The sequence below is a fragment of the Mobula hypostoma genome, chromosome 27 (genome assembly GCF_963921235.1).
Source record: "Mobula hypostoma chromosome 27, sMobHyp1.1, whole genome shotgun sequence".
Classification (NCBI taxonomy): domain Eukaryota; kingdom Metazoa; phylum Chordata; class Chondrichthyes; order Myliobatiformes; family Myliobatidae; genus Mobula; species Mobula hypostoma.
In genome coordinates this window covers 29,596,037-29,621,097 of record NC_086123.1, presented here as the reverse complement: position 1 = coordinate 29,621,097, position 25,061 = coordinate 29,596,037, and the positions used below count along the sequence as shown (strand labels likewise).

Sequence of the window (25,061 nt, the reverse complement as noted above, 5' to 3'; positions counted from 1 at the left end):
TTATAGAATGGTAAAGAGTCTGTGTCCTTCCAATTATTTTATTTTGATTGTATTCCTGTGAAAGGTCGTTATATTACCCATTAACGCTCTATGAATGCAGGACATTCTTTAACTGGCGCTTGAGTAAAGCCACTGCCGCAGTCAGCCAGCAGCGGGTGGGCTTTGCATTTATTTCGAGTATAGGTTGGTCTGGGGCGGGGGTTGGGTCAAATACTGGAGCTGCCGAATGGGCTTCGGGCATCGGGTGGAAGAGTCGCGATGGTAGGCCGGCGGGGCAGAGATAGGCGCAGGGGTAAGGACAAGGACAGCAGTTCGGCGTCGGGGCTGCGCTCGCTACCCCTGGCCCGCAAGCTCGCCTACTTTGACGGCGAGTTCGAGCGGCTGCAGCGGGAGCGGCGGCTGCCCGCGTCGCGCCCGGAGCGCCTGCGGGTGTTGGAGCCGCTGTTGCGCTGCGGGGCCTGTCCTTCTTCCGGCCCGAACGGCGACTGCAGCCTAGTGCTGGCCGCCGGCGTCCTGCTGCTCCTGCTCCTGCCCGGCTGCCTCTTCCTCTGCGGAGGCCCAGCCGCCCGTTTCCTCAGCTTCTGCGGCCGCGTCCTGCTCATTCAGGTGGGTATACGCACTGCGCTCTTTCCTGGCAAGAGACAGGCTGGAAACAGCTGCTTTTTACCGGTACTGTACCTCCTTGTGGCCTTGGACTATATTTGCCTATCTGCACTGCACTTACTGAAGCAGTATATTCCCTCTTTTACATTAGCACGTGTACGTGTACTTGTTTAAAAGAATGATCCTTCTGGATGGTATACAAACGAAAGGTTTTCACTGTACCTTACTGCATGTAACGCAACAATTATAGTACCAGGCCCTTCAGCCCATACTGACCCATTTGCCCCGTTTTCCTCTAAAACTTTTCTATCCATTTACCTGTCTAAATGTCTATTCCTCATTATCTTCATTATGTGCCCTCTCATATGACATGGGCAATCATGATTGTCCTTGGTGGCAAATCTTTCTACAGAAATGGTTTGCCATTGCCACCTTGACCCCAGCCATTATCAATACCCATCACAGATTGTCTGCCAGGCGTCAGTGGATGCAGAACCGGCACTTACCAGCATCCACCACTTGCTCCCATGGCTTCACATGACCCTGATCATGGGGTGGCTAAGCAGGTGCTACATCTTGCCCAAGGGTGACCTGCAGGCTAGTGGAGGGAAGGAGCACTGTGCACCTCCGTTGGTGGAGATGTATCTCCACCCCACCACTCATAAATCTTTATTAAGAATTGTAATTGTACCACTTCTCCACCTCTATCACTTCCTGTGGTGGCTTGTTCCATTAACTCTTGTTCCTTTATTTAGCCACCTTAATCACATTGCAGCCATTCCCCCCCCCCTCCCATTGCTGAGTGAAATTCTGTTGTTGAATTATTTTGTAAGAATTTCAGAAACGAGGGGCAGTTTCTTTCCCCCTGGAGGTTTGCACTTCAGAATCGGATTTATCACTGATGGAAAATGTGTTGTCTTCAGTAACAATATGGTGTGAAGACTTGGCCTTGTTTACTTATTGACATGACGGTAAGGGGATTGCCCATGATCTCGTCCCTTGAAATGAGTGGCTTGCTGGGCCATTTCACAGGTCATTTAAGAGAGTCAGCCATAAAGTTGCTTGTTTATTGGCCTTGGTGTATGTTTTACATAAGAAGGAAATCACAAAACCAGATGGGGTTTTATTTATATTGATCCAATCATTTTGTTGTCAGAGTAACTAACAATTCAGATTACTCAGCTGCACTGGTGAGATCTGACCTTGTATGTTTAGATCATTTGTTCAGGCCTCTGAATTACTGGTGTAATCATTTAACCAGAATGTGCAGTTGGCTGAAACAGATAAGGGAAGCAAATTTCCCGACAAGACATTAATGAACCAGATAGGCTTGTTTTTAATGCCAATCCAGTAACTTCACTGTCATTTTCACTTATGAAACATAGAAACACAGAAAGCCAACAGCACAATACAGGCCTTTCGGCCCACAAAGCTGTGCCGAACATGTCCTTACTCTAGAAATTACCTAGGGTTACTCATAGCCCTCTATTTTTCTAAGCTCCATGTACCCATCCAGGAGTCTCTTAAAAGAGCCTATCGTATCCATCTCCACCACCGTCCTCAGCAGTCCATTCCACGCACTCACCATGCTCTGCGTAAAAAAAAACACTTACCCCTGACATCTCCTCTGTACCTATTTCCAAGCATCTTAAAACTGTGCCCTCTCGTGCTAGCCATTTCAGCCCTGGGAAAAAGCCTCTGACTATCCACACAATCAATGCCTCTCATTATCTTATACACCTGTATCAGGTCACTTCTCATCTTCCATTGCTCCAAGGAGAAAAGGCCGAGTTCACTCAACCTAATCTCATAAGGTATGCTCCCCAATCCAGGCAACATCCTTGTAAATCTCCTCTGAACCCTTTTGATGGTTTCCACATCCTTCCTGTGGTGAGGCGACCAGAACTGAGCACAGTACTCCAAATGAGGTCTGACCAGGGTCTTATAGCTACAACATTACCTCTTGGCTCCTAAACTCAATCCCACAATTGATGAAGGCCAATGCACCATATGCCTTCTTAACTACAGAGTCAACTTGCGTAACAGCTTTGAGTGCCCTATGGACTCAGACCCCAAGATCCCTCTGATTCTTCACATTGCCAAGAGTCTTAGCATTAATACTATATTCTGCCATCATACTTGACCTACCAACACGAACCACCTCACATTTATCTGGGTTGAACTCCATCTGCCATTTCTCAGCCCAGTTTTGTGTCCTTTCAATGTCTCGCAATAACCTCTGTCAGCCCTCCACACTATCCAAACACCCCCAACCTTTGTGTCATCAGCAAATTTACTAACCCATCCCTCCACTTCCTCATCAAGTCATTTATAAAAATCATGAAGAGTAGGGGTCCCAGAACAGATCCCTGAGGCAAACCACTGGTCACTGACCTCCATACAGAATATGACCCATCTACAACCACATTTTGCCTGCTGTGGGCAAGCCATTTCTGGATCCACAAAGCAAAGTCCCCTTGGATCCCATGCCTCCTTACTTTTTCATTAACCTTGCATGGGGTACCTTATCAAATGCCTTGCTGAAATCCATATACACTACATCTACTGCTCTACCTTCATCAACGTGTTTAGTCACATCCTCAAAAAATTCAATCAGTCTTCTAAGGTGCACTCTCCAAATGTTCATAAATCCTGCCTCTCAGGATCTTTTCCATCAACTTACCAACCACTGAAGTAAGACTCCCTGGTTCCTAATTTCCTGGGCTATCTCTACCCCCTTTCTTGAATAAGGGAACAACATCCGCAACCCTTCAATCCTCCGGAACCTCTCCTGTCCCCACTGATGTTGCAAAGATCATCACCAGAGGCTCAGCAATCTCCTCCCTCGCCTCCCACAGTAGCCTGGGGTAAATCTCATCCGGTCCCAATTACTTATCCAACTTGATGCTTTCCAAAATCTCCAGCATATCCTCTTTCTTAATATTTATATGCTCAAGCTTTTCAGTCCACTGTAAGTTATCCCTACAATTGCCTACATCCTTTTCCATAGTGAATACTGAAGCAAAGTATTCATTGAGTACCACTGTTATCTCCTACGGTTCCATACACACTTTTCCACTGTCACACTTGATTGGTCCTATTCTTTCACGTCTTATCCTCTTGCTCTTCACATACTTGTAGAATGCCTTGGGGTTTTCCTTAATCCTATCTGTCAAGGCCTTCTCATGGCCTCTTCTGGCTCTCCTAATTTCATTCTTAACCTCCTTCTGCTGGCCTTACAATCTTCTAGATCTCTATCATTACCTAGTTTTTTGAACCTTTCGTGAGCTTTTCTTCTTGACTAGATTTTCAACAACCTTTGTACATGACGGTTCCTGTATCCGACTATCCTTTCCCTGTCCCATTGGAACATACCTATGCAGAACTCCAAGCAAATATCCCCTGAACATTTGCCACATTCCCTGAGAGCATCTGTTCCCAATTTATGCTTCCAAGTTTCTGCCTGATAGCCTTATATTTCCCCTTACTCTAATTAAACACTTTCCTAACTTGTCTGTTCCTATCCCTCTCCAATGCCATGGTAAAGGAGATAGCATTGTGATCACTATCTCCAAAATGCTTTCCCACTTAGAGATCTGACACCTGACCAGGTTCATTTCCCAATACCAGATCAAGTACAGCTTCTCATCTTGTAGGCTTATCTACATATTGTGCTAAGAAACCTTCCTGAACACACCTAACAAACTCCACACCACCTGAGCCCCTTGCTTCAGGGAGATGCCGATCAATACTTGGGAAATTAAAATCCGCCACCACAACAACCCTGTTATTATTACACCTTCCCAGAATCTGTCTCCCTATCTGCTCCTCGATGTCCCTGTTACTATTGGGTGGTGTATAAAAACCACCCAGTAGAGTTATTGATCCCTTCCTGTTCCTAACTTCCACCCTTTGAGACGCCATAGACAATCCCTCTATGACGTCCTCCCTTTCTGCAGCCGTGACACTACCCCTGATCAGCAGTGCCACACCCCCACCTCTTTTGACTCCCTCCCTGTCCTTTCTGAAACATCTAAAGCCTGGCACTCTGAGTATCCATTCCTGCCCCTTAGCCATCCAAGTCTTTGTAATGGCCACAACATCATAGCTCCACGCTCTAAGCTCACCTGCTTTGTTCATAGTATTCCTTGCATTAAAATAGACACATCTCAAACCATTGGTCTGAGCACGTCCCTTCTTTATCACCTGCCTATCCTCCCTCTTGCACTGTCTACAAGCTTTCTTTATTTGTGAGCCAACCGTCTCTTCAGTTTGGTTCCCATCCCCCCAGCAAGTCTAGTTTAAACTCTCCCCAATAGCCTTTGCAAACCCCCCTGCCAGGATGTTGGTCTCCCTGGAATTCAAGTGGAACCCGTCCTTTTTGTACAGCTCACGCATGCCCCAAAAGAGGTCCCAATGATCTAGCAATCTGAATCCCTGCCCCCTGCTCCAATCCCTTAGCCATGCATTTACCCTCCACCTCATTCTATTCCTATACTCACTGTCACGTGGCACAGGCAGTAATCCCAAGGTTACTACCTTTGAGGTCCTGCTTCTCAGCTTCCTTCCTGACTTCCTGTGGTCTGTTTTCAGGACCTCCTCCCTTTTCCTACCTATGTCGTTGGTACTAATATGTACCACGACCTCTTGCTGTTCACCTTCCCACTTCAGGATATCATGGACGCGATCAGAAACATCCCGGCCCTGGCACCTGGGAGGCAAACTACCATCCGTGTTTCTTTCCTGTGTCCGCAGAATTACCTGTCTGACACCCTGACTATAGAGTCCCCTATCACTGCTGCCACTCTCTTCCTTTCCCTACCCTTCTGAGCCACAGGGTCAGACTCCGTGCCAGAGGCGCAGCCACTGTTGCTTCCCCCATGTAAGCCATCCCCCCCCCCGCCAACAGTACTCAAGTAGGAGTACTTATTGTTAAGGGGGACAGCCACAGGGGTGCTCTCTAGTATCTGATTCTTGCCCTTCCCTCTCCTGTTACCCACTTGTCTGTCTCCTGAGGCCTCGGTGTGTCTGCCTGCCTGTAGCTCCTCCTCATTCTCCCTGATGGGACGAAGGTCATCGAGCTGCATCTCCGGTTCCCTAACATGGTCCCCGTGGAGCTGCGGCTCGATGCACCAGATGCAGATGTGGCCGTCCGGGAGGCTGGAGGTCTCCCAGACTTCCCACATCTGACGAGCACAGAACACCAGCCTCACACACATGCTTCCTGTCTCTATTTTACACAGGCAACCTACCTTGCCTCGACCCTCGTGCTCATTTTATTTTTGAAAATTAAAAAAACCTGCAAATGTTGTAAATCTAAAATAAAAATAGAAAATGCTGGAAACAGTCAAAGGATCAAACACATCTGTGGAAAGAGAAATATTTGAAGACCTAACTTGTACTTCTGAGAAATAATCATCTTTGTGGCCTGATTTCAAATTGTATATCATTTTCCTGGAGTTGATGAGATGCTATCACATTTAATCATCTGGCTGGGACTCTGATTTACTTTTCAGACTTTATTTTAAAGTGAAAGAAAGACTTTAGAATGATACTAAATGGCTGTTTGACCTATTATACTCTTGTGTGCTCTTTCACAGGTTCTGAACTTAAAGAGGGGTAACTTTGAAGGTATGAGACATGAATTAGCTAAGATAGACTGGCAAATGACACTTAAAGGATTGACGGTGGATATGCAATGGCAAGCATTTAAGGGTTGCATGGATGAACTACAACAATTGTTCATCCCAGTTTGGCAAAAGAATAAATCAAGGAAGGTAGTGCACCCGTGGCTGACAAGAGAAATTAGGGATAGTATCAATTCCAAAGAAGAAGCATACAAATTAGCCAGAGAAAGTGGCTCACCTGAGGACTGGGAGAAATTCAGAGTTCAGCAGAGGAGGACAAAGGGCTTAATTAGGAAGGGGAAAAAAGATTATGAGAGAAAACTGGCAGGGAACATAAAAATGGACTGTAAAAGCTTTTATAGATATGTAAAAAGGAAAAGAGTGGTAAAGACAAATGTAGGTCCCCTACAGACAGAAACAGGTGAATTGATTATGGGGAGCAAGAACATGGCAGACCAATTGAATAATTACTTTAGTTCTGTCTTCACTAAGGAGGACATAAATAATCTTCCAGAAATAGTAGGGGACAGAGGGTCCAGTGAGATGGAGGAACTGAGGGAAATACATGTTAGCAGGGAAGTGGTGTTAGGTAAATTGAAGGGATTAAAGGCAGAGAAATCCCCAGGGACAGATGGTCTGCATCCCAGAGTGCTTAAGGAAGTAGCCCAAGAAATAGTGGATACATTAGTGATAATTTTTCAAAACTCGTTAGATTCTGGACTAGTCCCTGAGGATTGGAGGGTGGCTAATGTAACTCCACTTTTTAAAAAAGGAGGGAGAGAGAAACCGGGGAATTATAGACCGGTTAGCCTAACGTCGGTGATGGGGAAACTGCTGGAGTCAGTTATCAAAGATGTGATAACAGCACATTTGGAAAGCGGTGAAATCATCGGACAAAGTCAGCATGGATTTGTGAAAGGAAAATCATGTCTGACGAATCTCATAGAATTTTTTGAGGATGTAACTAGTAGAGTGGATAGGGGAGAACCAGTGGATGTGGTATATTTGGATTTTCAAAAGGCTTTTGACAAGGTCCCCCACAGGAGATTAGTGTGCAAACTTAAAGCACACGGTATTGGGGGTAAGGTATTGATGTGGATAGAGAATTGGTTAGCAGACAGGAAGCAAAGAGTGGGAATAAATGGGACCTTTTCAGAATGGCAGGCAGTGACTAGTGGGGTACCGCAAGGCTCAGTGCTGGGACCCCAGTTGTTTACAATATATATTAATGACTTGGATGAGGGAATTAAATGCAGCATCTCCAAGTTTGCAGATGACACGAAGCTGGGTGGCAGTGTTAGCTGTGAGGAGGATGCTAAGAGGATGCAGGGTGACTTGGATAGGTTGGGTGAGTGGGCAAACTCATGGCAGATGCAACTTAATGTGGATAAATGTGAAGTTATCCACTTTGGTGGCAAAAATAGGAAAACAGATTATTATCTGAATGGTGGCCGATTAGGAAAAGGGGAGGTGCAACGAGACCTGGGTGTCATTATACACCAGTCATTGAAAGTGGGCATGCAGGTACAGCAGGCGGTGAAAAAGGCGAATGGTATGCTGGCATTCATAGCAAGAGGATTCGAGTACAGGAGCAGGGAGGTACTACTGCAGTTGTACAAGGCCTTGGTGAGACCACACCTGGAGTATTGTGTGCAGTTTTGGTCCCCTAATCTGAGGAAAGACATCCTTGCCATAGAGGGAGTACAAAGAAGGTTCACCAGATTGATTCCTGGGATGGCAGGAGGACTTTCATATGAAGAAAGACTAGATGAACTAGGCTTGTACTCATTGGAATTTAGAAGATTGAAGGGGGATCTGATTGAAACATATAAAATCCTAAAGGGATTGGACAGGCTAGATGCAGGAAGATTGTTCCCGATGTTGGGGAAGTCCAGAACGAGGGGTCATGGTTTGAGGAGAAAGGCGAAGCCTTTTAGGATTGAGATTAGGGAAAACTTCTTCACACAGAGAGTGGTGAATCTGTGGAATTCTCTGCCACAGGAAACAGTTGAGGCCAGTTCATTGGCTATATTTAAGAGGGAGTTAGATATGGCCCTTGTGGCTAGGGGGATCAGAGGGTATGGAGGGAAGGCTGGTGCAGGGTTCTGAGTTGGATGATCAGCCATGATCATAATAAATGGCGGTGCAGGCTCGAAGGGCCGAATGGCCTACTCCTGCACCTATTTTCTATGTTTTCTATGTTTTTCACAGACTAATCCTATTCCCCTATGTGCGCCCTGTAACTTTTTTGCTTATTTACGCAATTCCCTCTTGAAAGTTACTGTTAAAGTTGCTTTCACCTGTGCTTCCAGCAATACATTCTAGATTACAATTACACACATTGTCAATTCACACTAAAAATAATTTTTTTTTTTGCAAATTTGTGGTTGCTGACCATGGGCACTGAAAACAATGTGGATGTATTTCTCTATCAGAGCTACTGGTGATTTCGAGAAAGCAAATTTCTCCCTACGTCTTTTAATATTTGGTTTCATCCTAGTAAGTCTCTTCTGTTGCCTTCTGAAACCTTGACATGCTCCATAAACTATCTGGAGAGCTACCCACTATTTCAATATTGACATAATACCCTTGCTTTTCTAAATATTTTGATTGTTAAGTGCTATGTCATATAATGTAGGCAATCATAGTCTTTCCATGACGCTGACTGTTCTTGGTAAATTTTTCTACAGAAGTGTTTTCCCATTGCCGCCTTCTGGGCAGTGTCTTTACAAGACGGGTAACCCCAGCCATTATCAATACTCTTCAGAGATCGTCTGCTTGGCGTCAGTGGTCGCATAACCAGGACTTGTGATGTGCACCAGCTGCTCATACGACCATCCACCACCTGGTCCCATGGCTTCACATTGCACTGATCGGGGGCTAAGCAGGTGCTACACCTTGCCCAAGGGTGACCTGCAGGCTAGCAGGGGAAAGGAGCACCTTACACCTCCTTTGGCAGAGACAGATCTCCAGGCTGCCACCCCATAAATATTTAACTGTTAATAAAACCGAGGATCCCCAAAGCGTATGACCTACTTTGGTAGAAGGGGAAAACATTGAAGAACAGTGTTTGGGTGATAAAAGAATCAAAAGCATTGGTGTTCAGAGAGACCTGGATGTCCTTCTGTATGACTCACTGAAAGCCTGAGCCAGTGCAACAAGCAATTAGGATAGCAAATAGTATTTTGACCTTGATTCCAAGTGGATGTGAGTACAACAGTAAAGGTTATATACAGAGATTATTTAGAGCCTATGTGAGCTCATGATTTAAGTTGATCTACTTGTTAATTAACATAATATTTGTCCATAATTTTATGAAAATCACTTTTGAATTGCATTCTTTTGTGAAATTTTGCAGAGTAAAAAAGGATGAGTAAGAAACTACAGTCAGCTGAGCTGTAAGATGTGCACCAGTTATGCTTTTAGGGTTTAAACTGCCATCTTAAGATCATAAGAACTGGGCCATTTGCCCCATTGTGTCTGTTCCTCAATTTCATCATGGCTGATCCAATTTTCTTATCAGCCCTCAATCTCCTGCCTTACCGCATATTCCTTCATGTCCTGATTAATGAATCTATCAATCTCTGCCTTACGTATACCTAATGACTTGGCCACCACAGCCACCTATGGCAACAAATTCCACAGATTTGCCACTCTCTGGCTGAAGAAATTCCTCATCTCCATTCTAAATGGATGTCCCTCTATTCTGAGGTGATGTCCTCTGGTTTTAGACTCCCCACCGTAGGAAATATCCTCTCCACATCTACTCTTTTGGGGCTTTTCAACATTCACTAGGTTTCAATGAGATTCTCCCTTCAATTTTCTGAATTCCAGTGAGTACAGGCCCACAGCCGTCCAACTTTCCTCCTATCTTGGTGAGGTGCTGTTGGCCAGGCTTCTGTGCTTCACTAAGTTGATCACAGGGGAGTTTGCTTTCATGCTGCCAGATGTTGACATCAGATCAGGTGCCAAGTTTATATCAGTTTTCATGCTGGAGTTTTTGAGCAATGAGTTGGATCAGGCTTGTTCGAGACATTCTAACTCCAGGCTTAAAATGATATGAGTAATTGGGGGGAGGAGGCTGACACTGCTTGCAGTACGTTGGCAATTTCAGCTTTGTAGAAGTAACAAATCCTGAAACACCCCCCGAGACTTGGCCAAGTGTCAAATCCCAATTTAAGAACTTGACCAATGTTAGGTGTAATCGTGATATCAAGCCAGGAGAAAGGATGCTATTCAGGGTCTTGGTTGACTAGGGTGATAAGAATTTTAGGAACAGCAAGCACTGCTGGAGGAACTTATTGAGTCAGGCAGCATGGAGGAATGGAGGCTGAAGAGTTTATAGATTATTTATTTATTTATTGAGATACAGTGCAGAATAGGCTCTTCCAGATCTTCGAGCCACTGCCAGCAATCCCCTGAATTAATCATATCCTAACTAACTTACCAACCAGTAGAAAATTTACAGCATCCAGAGAAAACCCACGCAGTCACAGGTGAGGATATAAACTTACAGGCAGCTGTGGGAATTGAACCCAGATCGCCTGTACTGTAAAGCATTGTGTTAACCACTTTGCTACCGTACCACCCTGATATTTCAAGTCGAAATCCAACTTGGGTCACTTATGCAGATGTTGATCGAAGACTTTGGTTTATGGTGCTGCTGCAGGAATGGACTAGTACTGCTATTAGGCTTTTGATTCTAGGTCTATGCTGTTGAAGCTTTTGTGCCAAGGACTAGGGAGAAGGTAAAATTATATTTTCTGGAGTTTTAGCTCCAGGTTAAGGAACATGACCGAACTTTTTCCTTTCCAGTCTCTAGTCCCTTTCCTCCAGAAATTTCACCCATTCAATATTAGTTGTGGGTTTGAAAGATGGAACAATTCTCACGGAAGTGTGTTTCTTATTTTCAGTTGCTGCCTTATTGGGATTGGACGTTGTACTCCAATACAGACTGCCTGATCAGGAACCCCTATTACTTTGCAAGGGGCCTTGAGTCCTTGCAGCTCACAGACTGCATCAATGTGAGTTCAGAACTATTGTGACAAAAGTTTCTAACATTATACCTCAAAGTCTTTCTGAAGCTAGGATGAAACTTCGATCGAGGGAGTTCAGATCTTGTTCTAATGTGAAAATAACATTACCACTCGATTTTTATTATACCCCCTCCCCCCCCCCCGGGCCAACTTGTATTGTGTGGTCAGGCTAACTATAAGGAATTGGGATTGAATGATTTGATTATCTGTCATCGCCCCTGAGCCAGTGTTTATGAGCTGTGCCTTTCCACATTTTGTGGCACATCGGGTGGCAAGCTTGCTATTTCTTTAGTATTTTTGCCTGTTAGTTTTTTTACGAGGCTGAGTTGTTAGCTTAATGTTCAACCCAGCATGGATGGAAAACGTGCAAGATGCTGGCTGGATTTGTAACCAGGACCACTCGCCTCAAAATCCAGTGCAGATGCCACCACACCATTGGCCAACTATTTATGAACTGTACTGATGCCTATTTGAGACGGTGTATGTTGCACAATGGTAATATAAGGAACACGTCCCCTTTCCTGCTGGTTAATGTGGGGGGAAGAAACAAATGATCATTTTCAGTTAATTTTTGTGGTAAAATAATATTTTTTGAAGAGAAAATGAGTTTTACTGATAGGTTGAAACTATAGGATTTTGTACGCATTTATTGCTTTAGTTCAAGGGTTTCCAACGTTTTTTATGCCTTGGACCCCTACCATTAAGTGCTTTAGTTGATGTCTTGTAGTACAATTGGACATTGTACTCTAATGTCCTTAAGTTAGTTTGGATGACTATAATTGGCCTTGGTATCCTCAAGCAAAAGAAAAGAATATTTTGCCAGCAATTGAACCCATGAAGTCAGCACTATATTAGGCACCAGTAACCTGCCAAAGTCTTGGTCTAGGCTCACGTGTAAGCTACAGTTTGCGAAATACTTGGCATCTGGAATCCAAGTTGTGGTGGAGCTTGTGCTTCAGATTAGAGTTTAAGGGAAAATAAACATTGTTGAAAAATTTAATTATTTTCTGCAGCGAGTATCTGTTTTAAATTATTAGAGTTGTTTGTTTGAAACCTTCAATAGTTGCATATTTACTTGTAAAGGTATGCCAGAAATACCCAACAGTGGAATCTCTGCAGAAAGTGGATCCAAAGGTTGTTCTTCAAAAGTATCTGCGTCAGAATCTACCCCTTGTAGTAACAGATGGGGCTGAAGAATGGGTTGCCATCAGGGAGTTCACTGTGCCATTTCTAACTCAGGTAAGTGCATAAGGAAGCTTTCTCTATACCTTCTTTGTAACTACTTGACCATGATTCAGTTGCCTATAGAATGGATTTCAGCTCTTTGGTGTGCTAAATCTGCCCTCTTCTTGGAGGACACCTGATTGAGAGCACTGTCTACCTTGGTAGAAGCATACCCAGGATTAAGAAGAAAGCAAAACAACTTGGAGGCATTGGCATGGAAGTTTTCATATTAGAGCAGATACAACATACAAAAAAAAACCCCTGTGAAAATGGAGTCCTTACAGGAATCAGGATGGAGGAGATGACAATCAAGACAACTGTGGGAGTTGGTAAGATTGTAAAGGTAAAGAAAGTAGGTGGCTAGCCTATCCTTTGTGATGGAGGTATAGCTGTCAACAAGGTAAAAATTGTGTATAATTTATGCTGAAATTGTTTTTCTTGTTAATGCTGCTATTTCAAGCTAAAAGCCTGTGATGCCGATGCAAGTAAGTATCTGTGCGTACAGTACTTGTGCATGTGATAATAGACTCAACTTTGACTTTGAGTCAGATATGGGCAATGTGAAAGCAGTGTGGAAAATAGGAACAATAGTAGTTACTTTTTTGAATTCTGAGTGCATAAAGCAGTTACCAATACATTCTTCAGTGTCATGGGGGGAGTATTGAGGGAAGGGCCTAAACAGGACAATTCCTTGGTTCTGTCCTGTTCAAATTAAACAAAGACATTTGACCATAAGACACAGGTGCAGAATTAGGCCATTCAGCCCATTGAGTCTGCTGTCCATTTCATCATGGCTGATCCACTTCCCTCTTAACCCTATTCTCCTGCCTTCTCCCCATAACCTTTCACGATCTAATTAATCAAGAACCCATCAATCTCTGCCTTAAGTGCACCCAGTGACATGACCCCCACAGTGACTTGTGACAACAAATTCCACAGATTCACCACCCTCTCTGAGAAATCCCTCCCCATCTCTGTTCCATTTTGAGATTAGTGACAATCTGGCAGGCAGTGGCTGATGTTCAGTGGGAGGATCATAATCCAGTGGACGTAATAACTGTCTGAGAGCTGACATTCCGCTTCTGCAAGTTAGAGACCAGTGCTAGACGACTGGCTGGCAGGAACTCTGATCCCATCTGCAGGAGTTGAGACTTGGCTCAGACTGACATCATAATTTTTCACTTCCCTCAAATCACAAACTTCTTCATTGAAAGCGGAGATTTGTAGAGGTTGCACTTCAGAGAGCTGACTCCACGGAGAAAAGCAAAGATAGCAGCGATCAGACTCTTTTAACTTGGACTCTGTGAGCAGGTGAATCTGGGGATTGGAACAAGCAACTAGGAGCAGTAGGTCAGCAGGTCCTTCTGGCCTTCCCACTAGTTAATATGATCATGGCTGATCTGTGCTGGCCTAAACTCTTGTCTGTCATTTCTTTGTACTTTGTTCCTCGATCTATTAAATACTTATGCACCTCCATTGTAAATATTTCTCATCAACCAGCTTCCACCACCCAAGGCATAGAAAGCCACCCTCTGCAAGAAGAAGTTTCTAGATAGTTCAGTCTTAAATGTCCATCCCTTTATCTTGTAGTTGTGCCTCCTTGTTCAAGACACCCCAAATTTATCCTGTCAAGCTCCCTTAGCTTTTGTATGTTTGAATAAGATCACTTTAGATTCTCCTGAAATCTAAGAAATACTGGTCCAAACTATTTAATCTGTCTTGTTGGACAGCCTTCTCATTCCAGGAGTTAGCCTGGTGAATCTCCTTTGTACTGCCTTCAGAGATACTATGTCCTTTTTTTTTAGATTAGGAGACCAAACTGCATGCAGTATCCCAGGTGAGACCCTGCACAATTGCAAGAAAACCATCATATTTTTAAACTCCAACTCATTGACAATGCCACTTGCCTCCTTAACGATATATGGATGTGTCAACTATCTCTAGCACACACAGATCCACCTGTACAAGCAGGTTATCTCCTTTAAGACAATTATGATTTGCCTTTTGATTTCTCTTACCAAAGTGCATGAACTTAAACCTCTCCACTCTATTTGCCCATTCACTCAATCTGTCTTTCCCTTTAAATCATCACAGGAGCCTCATTAAAACGTGCTGTTCCACCTAGTTTTGTATCATTAGGAAATGTGGAAAGCTAACATACAGAAAAGTCTATGCCCACAAATCATTTATCCCTCTGTGTCTTTGCACTACTGAGAGCTTGTGTCAGGCCTTTGGTATTTCTCCCTCCCACTGCTCCAAAAGCACACCAAGTCATCACCGATTGCAGACTCCCAGATGACCTTTGACCCATGGTAAGCCATCCACCATGCAATTGAATGAAATTAGCCCAGATTACCAGGATGTCATGGGGCAGCACTGTAGCATAGCGCTTAACATGATGCTGTTACAGCTTGAGACACTGGAGTTTGGAGTTCAATTCTAGCATCCTCTGTAAACAGGTTTGTATGTTCCTTCTCGTGTGGGTGTGGGTGCGGGGGGGGCGGGATCCTCCCATGGTCCAAAGGCATGCAGGTTGCCAAACACCCAGTGGGGGTGGGGGAAGAACAAATCATGTAAACATTAAAAAGTAAACAAACAACATTTGGAATTAAAGTTCACATAGTGAATTCACAGCCACAAAGCCAGGAGCCCGTTAGTTGCAGGCCATAGCCTCAGTTCAGCACAGAGATAAGTAAACCATGATAAGCAGCGAGCTGAACAATGGTCCACCCCTGGCCACCAGCTCCAACATCCTGATCTTTTCAGTCTGGCCTGGCACTTACATTTGCCAAACCTCGGCTTGTTCCTCACTCTCAGACCCAATGTGCTCTGTCTCCTCAATGCACTCTTGGGCCTGGATCCCTCTGCAGCAATTCAACCCATACCCGAGCCGTCTGATCTAGCCCGGTGCTTAAATCAGTCAAAATCAGCTTGCTCCTCACTCTTGGGCTCTGACCCCGCTGCCTGAACTCTGGCTCATCTTGGATCCACCGCTTTGAATCGGCTCCAAGTCCACTCCAGCAATGGCCATACATTGAGCAGGCTGTGCCCTGTTTTGGGTGGAAAATATTACTAATCGTGTCAGCTTTGAGGCATCCCAGTGAATGAGTACCAAATGCAGTAAAAACACTTGTTAGTTGCTATCTAGCACATCCTGTGAATATTACAGGCTGTTGAGACACTTTTCAGAGAGTAGTGGTTTGGCCATCTCTAGGCTGTCCTTTTAAGGAAACACTGTGTAGCCAAATTACTAAATGCGAAAAATGGGTTTTAGTTTGACTGTAAATACTCGACTTCTGTAGCAAGAGGAAATGCACAGTGTGAAACTTGTGATGCAGTTAGATTCTCAACTTGATATTAGTGGAACAACATAAACACAAGAGATCCTTCCGATGCTGAAATCCAAAGTAACATATGCAAAAATGCTGGAGAACGGAGTCCTGATGAAGGGTCTCGGCCTGAAACGTCAACTGTTTGTTTTCATGGATGCTGCCTGATCCGCTGAGTTCCTCCAGCATTTAGTGTGTGTTATGCAAGGAGAACAACAGATACTCTATAATGAATTGAACCAGCTTTTCAATGCATTCCAAATTGATTCATGATATAATGTCCCTTGGGCCAAGTGTTTTTTTATTTAGGATTTGTGCATAAAATTTGGGTGTAAATGGATGTAATTTTTAGCTAATCTCTGGTATTGGAGTGAAAGTAAGGGGCACTTCTGGAAAATTTTCCTTCTCATCATGAGATGACAAATTCCTACATATTCTATCACTGCCCCAAAAACCTCTATGTTGATAGACCCATCAATAAGTTTAGGGGAGTTATTGCTGCATCTAATGTACTGGCACACCACTCATATTTATGTCTTCATTTGTAATCCAGATAATGCGGGGCTTCATTTATGCTTTTATATAGAAAAAGGAAAGGTGCATACGTGCTTTCCTTCGTCTTTCAGCTGGTTTCAATTCTGTGCACTAAAAGCTAATGGCTTCCTGAGGAACTGGAGATGTAAAATTAGTCTCTGGAATCCAGTGCAACAAGTCTGTAAGATTTCCATACATAAAAGTACAATCCTTGCTTCCTCAAGGGAATTCCTCAGTTACACTAAAGGCTATTGCTGTAAATTCTTAGCAACACTAACTTCAGAGCTGTTGTGTTTATTTACGTCACAGTAAGTTAAATGAGCAGACTCGTGAACCTTCTGGCCGATGAGGAGATAATGCCATAAGTTGTTATCCCCGGTTACAGATTTGAGATCTGCTTGATTATTGAATTCTTGAGCTCAGTGTTCCAGTTATATTTTCATCAACGTGGGAATTGTTTGACAATGTTAAGGAGCATGAGGGGAATGAGCAGCACTGCTGTCAGAAGAAGGCTCCTGTACTCAAGCAATCTCCTCTCTCTGTCTCTTTCTCTTTTGGTGGTGAGTGAGAGCCTGTCGGTCCTGTAATCCGGGGGGGGGGGGGGGGGCTCGGAGAAGCGACACAGAAGATTGGAACAGCGAGCTGCTGGCCTCCCACTCTCATTGGTGCAAGAGTGATCTCTCCATCTCTCTCTCTCTCCCCCTCGCTGGTGAGAGAGAGCCTGTCTGAGACACCAAAGTGTTGGGTAGTTTTTGATGGACTCTAGATCAAGGTCTCTTTGGGGGCTTTTGCTAATGCTTGCATGGTGGGGGGGGGTGTTCAGTGCTTTTGCTGGTGCAAGTGGGGGGAGGGGGAGGGCCGATGCATCTGCTTGTACGTGGGGGGGGAGGTCTTCGGGGTTCTGATGTTTCTGTCATACATGCTTTGGGTTTTTTTTTTGTTTTGAGGATGGCTGTGAAGATTAAGAATTTCTGATTGTGTACCATATGCACTCTCTGGTATTAAGTTGAACCAGTTGAACAAATCTCACCTTGGAAGTAGTGGTGACACCATCTTGCTCAGCAGGGAAAGTTATTAAACCATGCGCATTTAAGGTATACTGGGAGTCTTCTGGTCCACCGTGAGCAGTTTTATCATCAAGATGGGGTAATATGAAACCAATATTCCCAGGGGAGGAAGTTGGGTGTGGATTGGCAGGTGCTAATGAGGATGTGGAGAAGATGTCCAGTCATGTAGTTCATTGTGTGAGAGAACAGCTTAAACCCAGGACTGACAATAACTTATTTATGCTCTGCTGGCGAAGTGCCTGCAGATAATTCATAGAACAGTTGTTGACTCTGAGTTGTGTTGGAAGTACGGCAGAGAACCAAAACCTTGATCAAGGGCTATGCTGAAAAAGTAAAGAGTAATAGGAACATTCCAGAGCTTTCATCCTCATCAGTTAAAGGTAAATCTGTCAGTGGTGGAACAATTAAAAGTGAGGGTGGTCAAAGCCAGAATTGTAGATGGTAGTGAAATTGGAGATAAGAATTTTGAAATTAGGATATTGCTTAACCAGAACTCAAAAGATCAACAAACACAAGATAAAGAGTGAATGAGATCCTGGATGTTATTACACTGGTAGAGGAGTCATTCATGATCTCAAGTTCATGCAGTATAGAATGTAGTAGACTGGTCAGCAATACACTAGACTAGTTTGTTTAGAGAAGGGGGCATGGAAAAGAGTAGATAATTTGTTTGGAGTATGATTAGACTGATTTGTAGGTGTGGAAAGAGGCCTTGGTGATATCATTGATATATGGCCCAAAGCTTATTGTGTTAATTATAATCCCATGGTTTTGAAGAAGTTACCTGAGACTCAGATTTACCAAGCAGAAGAATGGAGTTACTACCTAGGAAACTGAATATATTGCAGGGAATGAAGAAAATACAAACTTCGTAGTTTTGGTCTTCTAATATTTAATTTGTGGATATTTCAACTACCCAATGTGGAACAAATAGTCTGATAATTTCAAGCCAGTGAAAGAAGGAGGCAGTGGTGACAATCATAAATTGTTTCAGCTCATACGCAAAGAGAAATGTAGTTAAGAAATAGGAGAGATATTTGAGGGATGCTGGATGTAATTAAGCAAGCATCAGAAAGCCAATTCAGAGCTATCTTGTCATTACTGATGAGAATGAAACTAGATTAGTGTGGTTCCCCATGCCAGATGGATAATTCTGGAGAGGTCTTGGTAAAAGATGGTGTGCTGAAGGCCTGAGACGGATCAAGAAGGTCAAGTTCAAGAAACATTCAGACTTGAGCGAAAGGATTGAGCCTATGTTGCTGTCTCTTTTGCAGTTATTCAGTGGACATCGAGTGCTGCAAAACACAATTGTGTGCAGTTACTGGGACTCTCATGACTCTCTGGAGAAAAGCCCAGGTGCTTTCTTAGAAAAGGTCCATCATCAAAGGCTTTTCCAGTGGGCAATTCAGTGGTAAGACACAAGGCTTCTATTCTACTTGATTAATACAGGGTTAGATTCTCCTTAAGTATCCATTCCAAATTCAGTGCAGTACACAAACTTTTTTTTAAACTAAGTCTTCCTTCCAAAGCATTGATTATGCCTGTAAATTGTAATCTTGGTTTTGTCTTGGAAGCAAATTACAACCAACAAGGGAGATTATCTCCTAATAAATGTTAACATTTGAAAGAAAGTCAGAATCTGATTTTCTTTCTGTCTTGGTCAACTGACTTTCCAGTAAAGATAAGAATGGTGAATTCATGAGTCAGATGTCAAAATCAAACTTCCATTTGAAACAGTGGCATGTTGCTACTGGGCAGGTTCTGCCACCTCCCACAACTCTATTGACTCTCGCAATTATGGCAGTCCCATTTACTGAGATTGCGATTACACTGTGTCACTTTGGTTACCACTTATTGTATTTTAAGCTTCCTGATCAACCTTTACAGAACAGGTGTCCCACTGATGATACTCCTTTTCATTGTTAATGATTAATTTCAGAGAGAGGCTGATCTGATTTCTTCATTCTTGGACCATGTTGCTTCATATTGCGTTTCACAGTAACGTGCATTGAAACTGCATTGTCCTCTATCATTTTGCTTTTGTTTTATGATTTTGAAATGGTGGTGAATCTCTCTTGGTTTTGGGATGATGTTTGGTCCTAAAGAGGCACCACAGTAATGTAGCGGTTAGTGTGACACTTTTCCAGCATGGGGTATCAGAGCTCGGAGTTCAAATCCGCTGTCCTCTGTAGGCAAGTTTGTATGTTTCTTCCCGTGTATATGTGGGTTTCCTCCAAGTGCTCCGGTTTCCTCCGACGCCCCAAAGACATACTGGTTGGTAGGTTAATCGGTCATTGTAAATTGTTCCGTGATTAGGCTAGCATTAATCGGTGGGATGCTGGGCAGTGCACCTCGAAGGGCCTTTTCAGCACTTGTTTCTCTGAATAAATTAAAAAGTAATTAGGGTGGATATACTTGTGAATTGAACAAAGGCTATTGGTCAAATTTCAATCTTGATACTTAACCACAGAATAGAGACAACAGATAAGTCTGTTATTTTTCCATAGGAAGAATTGTAACAAAGCAGCAGCAAAGGTGATCCGTGGGTTCTATCAGCGACCTTACTTCCTCCCTCCAGTGGTGGAATTATCGGAATCTAACTGGTTGCTAATGGCCTCACAAGCAGGAGATGGTGGCACAGGGAATATTTTTGTAAAGGTAATGAAACCGTTTATATTAAATGAGCATTGAGAGACCTGATACTTTTCTCAGTCTTTTTGTACGTTCCATTTCTGAACATCTCAAACATTTCTGGGGCTTAGTTAGAAGATAAACACGAGATGTTCTACAGATGTTGGAAATCTGAAGCAACCCACACACACAGAATGCAGGAGTAACACCAGGTCAGGCAACATCTATGGAATTGAATAAACAGTCAATGTTTCTGGCTGAGCCCCTTCTTCAGGAAGGGTGAAAATGCCACATTGAAAGGTGCGGGTATGGAAAGGAGGAGAGCCAGGAGAGGAAGAGATCTGATAGGAGAGCAGAGTGGACCACAGGAGAAAGGAAAGGAGGAGGAGCATCAGGGGAGGTGATAGGCAGGTGAGAAGAGGTCTGAGGTCAGATTGGGGAATAGGGAAGAGTTAGCAGATACATATTAGTTTATTTCTTTTGTTGATGATAGTTTGTGAGGTTAATTAATATAGATTTGAGTGGCTCTGTGGATTAAATGACTTTATTTTCCCTCTTCAGATGGGAGATCATGATGGGGACTTGCTGATGTGGATTGCTCAGCTTCAAGGAGTTTTTGAGGTTCAGCTCCTACCCAGGGATATATGTGCAAGCAACTGTACCCATTATACGATGCAGCTTTCACCTGGACAGACGGGTATGCAAAGTTGTACTGATGGAAACGTGATTTTTGTGTTATTAAGTGTACTTTTAAATATAAACAGGTTTCTATTCTTTCTAATGGAACTGTGTAAGAGTATATGCTGCTTATGAAATATGTTGAAATTTATTAAAAAAAAGGTACAGAAAATAGTGGGGATACTCATCATGTCAGCCAGTATTTTTGGAGAGGAAATTGGTTTGTTGAACTTCATTATTAAAGAGTTTCAATTTAAAAGTGGATCCTCCTGTTAATGCTAATGCAGTGTATCTTACGGTTTGAAGGAGACATTAGACAGGGAAATTTATTGGACTTTTAAGTATTGATTTGGGAAAGTTGATTGCCTTGTTTTGTGCATTATGGGATGCTTGCAGAAAGCGAAGACTCGCACTGAAGCTCTTATCTGAGTGAAGTAAAATATTCAAGGTTACAATCAACAAGCTATAGTCAACTTCCATGCTCGATAGAGAGAGAAAAAAAGATAATCCAAGATCACAAACTGAAAAGTATATGGCTAAGAACAAAAGTGGCCAGGGTGTTATCAATAGACAAATATACAATAGATTCACACGTTGATCTTGGGATCAGTGATCATTGAGATGAGATGTGCGAGAACATGAATACTATATTTTGTCCATCATACTTGTTCCACTATTTAAATACTTCATTGTACCAGAGGCCATATGATAGTATTGCAGCTCAGGGATCAAGAGCAGAATGGAGAACATTTAACTATACTGTAAGTACAAGAAGTACTGAGAGAATGTTTGGTTAACTAAATGCATGTTTGTGTATCTCTAGTTGCTGTACCACTTAGGATGTGGGAGGTTCAGTATCGTGCTTTCAGCTCCACTGCCATTGGACTTGCTGCAACCGGAAACTGGCTTCAAGACTCCAGGTGATGGTGTCGGAAATGGTTCTACAAGAGCATATCCTGCCTCAGGAAATCTAGGATTTGGACAGTGGCCCAGTGTGTACTGTTTTGAGTTTGGGCTGCATCCCTGCAATCTGGTCGGATCATGTCACCTTTTTCCCCTTGATTGTTTAGCGGGTTTGATTTATCAGTTTTCTAGGGTTACAAAAAAGAGAGCATTATAACATGTTTCAGCTGCTTGATGCGGAAGGGCGTACAGTCTAAAGCTTGCAGTGGGTTATGCATCTACAAGAAGTAACATTTAATAGAATATTGACTTTGGGTATCAAAGGGCTAGAATGGCAAAATGGGGAAGAGAAGCTTTGTTGCATCGATTCTTGTCAACCCATCACAAATATACCATAAACAACAGGAATTCTGCAGATGCTGGAAATTCAAGCAACACACATCAAAGTTGCTGGTGAACGCAGCAGGCCAAGCAGCATCTATAGGAAGAGGCGCAGTCGACGTTTCAGGCCGAGACCCTTCGTCAGGAGGCTGCACAGTTCAGATGCATCAGAGTGGCTGTAACTTGTAAGGCTGAAAGAGTTTATGAGAGGCTTCACTAACTTGGCCTACTACCGTGTAAGTAGAAGTGGGGGAAAATATCCAACTGTTTAAAACAAAGGGTTTTGGATCAGTAAGTAAGATATTGAGGTGGAGGAACTTGAAACAAGAAATTTTTTTTAAGAATAGAGATAGTAAATTTCAGAATGAAATCAAGAAACCCTTTTTGTATGAAGTGTAGAAAAATATAGAACGTTCTCAAAAGGCTATAGGTCCCGCAATTACTGAACTATTTAAAAACTTTTATTTTTCAGTATTGGCGTTAAAGGAGAGAAAATAAATCCATTTCCAATAAACCAAGGAATGCTGGTGAAATGTTGCTGATTTCTAGGGTGATGTGTATCTTGTCTAGAAGCTAGAAGGGAAGCATTATGGATGTTTACGGGGGTGTTGAAGGGAATAGTGTAGTTCCTGGTGGGATGGATAAAAAGAACAATGCCATCATATAGAGGTGGGTAAAAGCTTAAATCTCAGCAGGAAGAATGTTGGCTGCAGACTGCTGTATAGAATAGGGGCCACTGATCTCTGCAGGAAATAATGAGATATATGCTTCTGTCTGGTGGAAGGGAAAAGGACTTCAAATATGCTTCACAAAGGGGAGGGAATTATCCGGAAGAGGAGAGCTGTATATCCCTGCAGGAAGAAGGAGAAGATTGTACATTTCTTCAAGGAATGTGAGAAGAAAGGTGGTCGTAGATCTCTTAAAAAGAGTCACTTCCTTTAAAAAAAGGTTGAATGTCATTAACTCTGGGTTTTGATTAAGTCACTAATTTGCTGGATATCTGGTGGTTGAGGAAGAACTGGTTTGAAGTAGTGAAAGTTCAGGATGTACAATCAAACTGGTTGGTTCAGGGTATAAAATTTTGATTATTTCTTGAAGAAACTAGGAAATGCAGCTTCAGCTGTGAGAAGAAAGGTTAAAATAAAAATTAAAAAAGTGAAAATCTGAAGTATAAACAAAATGTACATTTATGAATTGGCCATTAGTTGCAAAGTGAGTGTTTTGATTATGAGAAAGTGACCTAGGACAGAACCTCGTTGAAATGAACATTTTAGATGACTCCGATACTAATGTTTATGATTGAGTATAAGACAAGTTTGCCGCTCAGATTTGATCCCTTTGCTGTGATGATAGTCTAGATTCCAACGTGCAAAGAATCTAATCAGAGGTGTGTAATGTAAAAGGGATTCTGATTTCTGCCTGTGAAGCCATAAACATTTCATGGATTAAATCTGTGAATGAAATACAGTGGTTTGCTCAGCAGAACTTTGGTAAAATTCGAGTTTTCAGCCAACCTTAATTTTACTTGCCCTGTGATTTATCATGAATGTCAAAAGGCAAATATAAAATTGCTATGTTGGAATAATTGTAAAATAATGTGTTTTTATGTTTAGAACAATTGTTGAACTATGCCACATTCTGTTATTGAGAATTCCGTGCTAAAAATAAACTTGTCAATAGAACAACCAAATCTGTTTTCTGGGTACTGTCCCTGAGAGAATACATGGTTCACAATCTTCAAACCTGAAAGCTGAGCAGATTTAGCAGTGCAAATACGTATCTGTAACTACGAGCTGCCTCTATAAAATCACGAATGTATTAAGCAATTAAAGTTGATCTGGGAAGAAAAGACAAACAATGTTCAGCTGAACACTGCCTCACTGCACTTAGCGTGACTGTGTGAGTGCACACTGCTCGTCAGTTGGCAGTGTCCTAGATGGTGCTGGTAGTGAATCTGAACAGATTATTGTGTAACATGCAAACAATGCCCGAGTGTTTACCGGTGCAATGTTGTACCCACAGTGACTTTGTTCTCATAGGCCTTTATGTTTTGGCTACTTTGCAATGCTGCTAGATCTGTGTCTTGCAACTTGGTTTGTAAAATATTACGATCCTACTTTACATGACAAGATACAACACTGGGTGGCACAGGAGGTCGTTCCTGCCTGTGGCCATCGAACTTGCAGCTCCTCCCGTGGAGGGTCAGACACCCTGAGCCAATAGACTGGTCCTGGACTTATTTTCCATCTGGCATAGTTTGCATTTTGTTGTTTGATTGTTTGTGGTTTTTGTATTGCTATATTTATGCTCTATTCTTGGTGCGGCTGTAACGAAACCCAATTTCCCTCGGGATCAGTAAAGTATATCTATCTATCTAAGTTGCTTGACTCAACAAGTCACAACTAGGAAAATTGGTTTTGTATTTTATTTTTATTTATTCATAACTTTTATTCATTTCTTTCTAAATGGTGAGAAAATTCAAAGGGACTTGGGATTTCCTGAAGGTAATTTGCAGGTTGAGTCAGTGGTGAGGAAGGCAAATGCAATGTTGGCAATCATTTTGAGAGGACTAGAATATAAAAGCAAGAATGTAATGTTGAGGCTTTATAAGGCATTGTTGAAGCCTCACTTGGAGTATTTTGAGCAGTTTTTGCCGCCTTATTTCTGGGCCTGTACTTGCTTAAATTCAGAAGAATGAGGGGAGAGCTCATTGAAACTTATTGAATGTTGAAAAACTTCGATAGAGGGGATGTGGAGAGAATGTTTCCTATGGTGGGGAAGTCTAAGATTAGAGGACATAGTCTCAAAATAGAGGGACGTCCATTGAATTGGAGATGAGGAATTTCTTTAGCTAGAGAGAGGTGCCAAGGTGGCTGTGGAGGCTAAGTCATTGGGTATATTTAAGACAAGGTTGATAGATCCTTAATTAGTCAGGGCATGAAGGGATACAGGGAGAAGGCAGGAGATTGAGGCTGAGAGGAAAACAGATCAGCCATGATGAAAAAGTGCAGTGGGCTCATAGGAGCAGAATTAGGCCATTTGGCCATT

General features: G+C 42.8%; 1 protein-coding gene across 1 annotated transcript; it reads left to right on the top strand.

Moving 5' to 3' along the window:
- Window positions 1–211: 211 nt before the first annotated feature.
- On the top strand, window positions 212–23,798 carry LOC134338449 (uncharacterized). Its single transcript, XM_063034267.1, has 7 exons — window positions 212–606; window positions 11,144–11,254; window positions 12,350–12,505; window positions 18,695–18,831; window positions 19,928–20,078; window positions 20,613–20,748; window positions 21,553–23,798. Exons 1-7 carry the CDS (start codon window positions 259–261, stop codon window positions 21,651–21,653), a joined length of 1,140 nt encoding a protein of 379 aa, XP_062890337.1. The 5' UTR covers window positions 212–258; the 3' UTR covers window positions 21,654–23,798.
- Window positions 23,799–25,061: the final 1,263 nt, after the last annotated feature.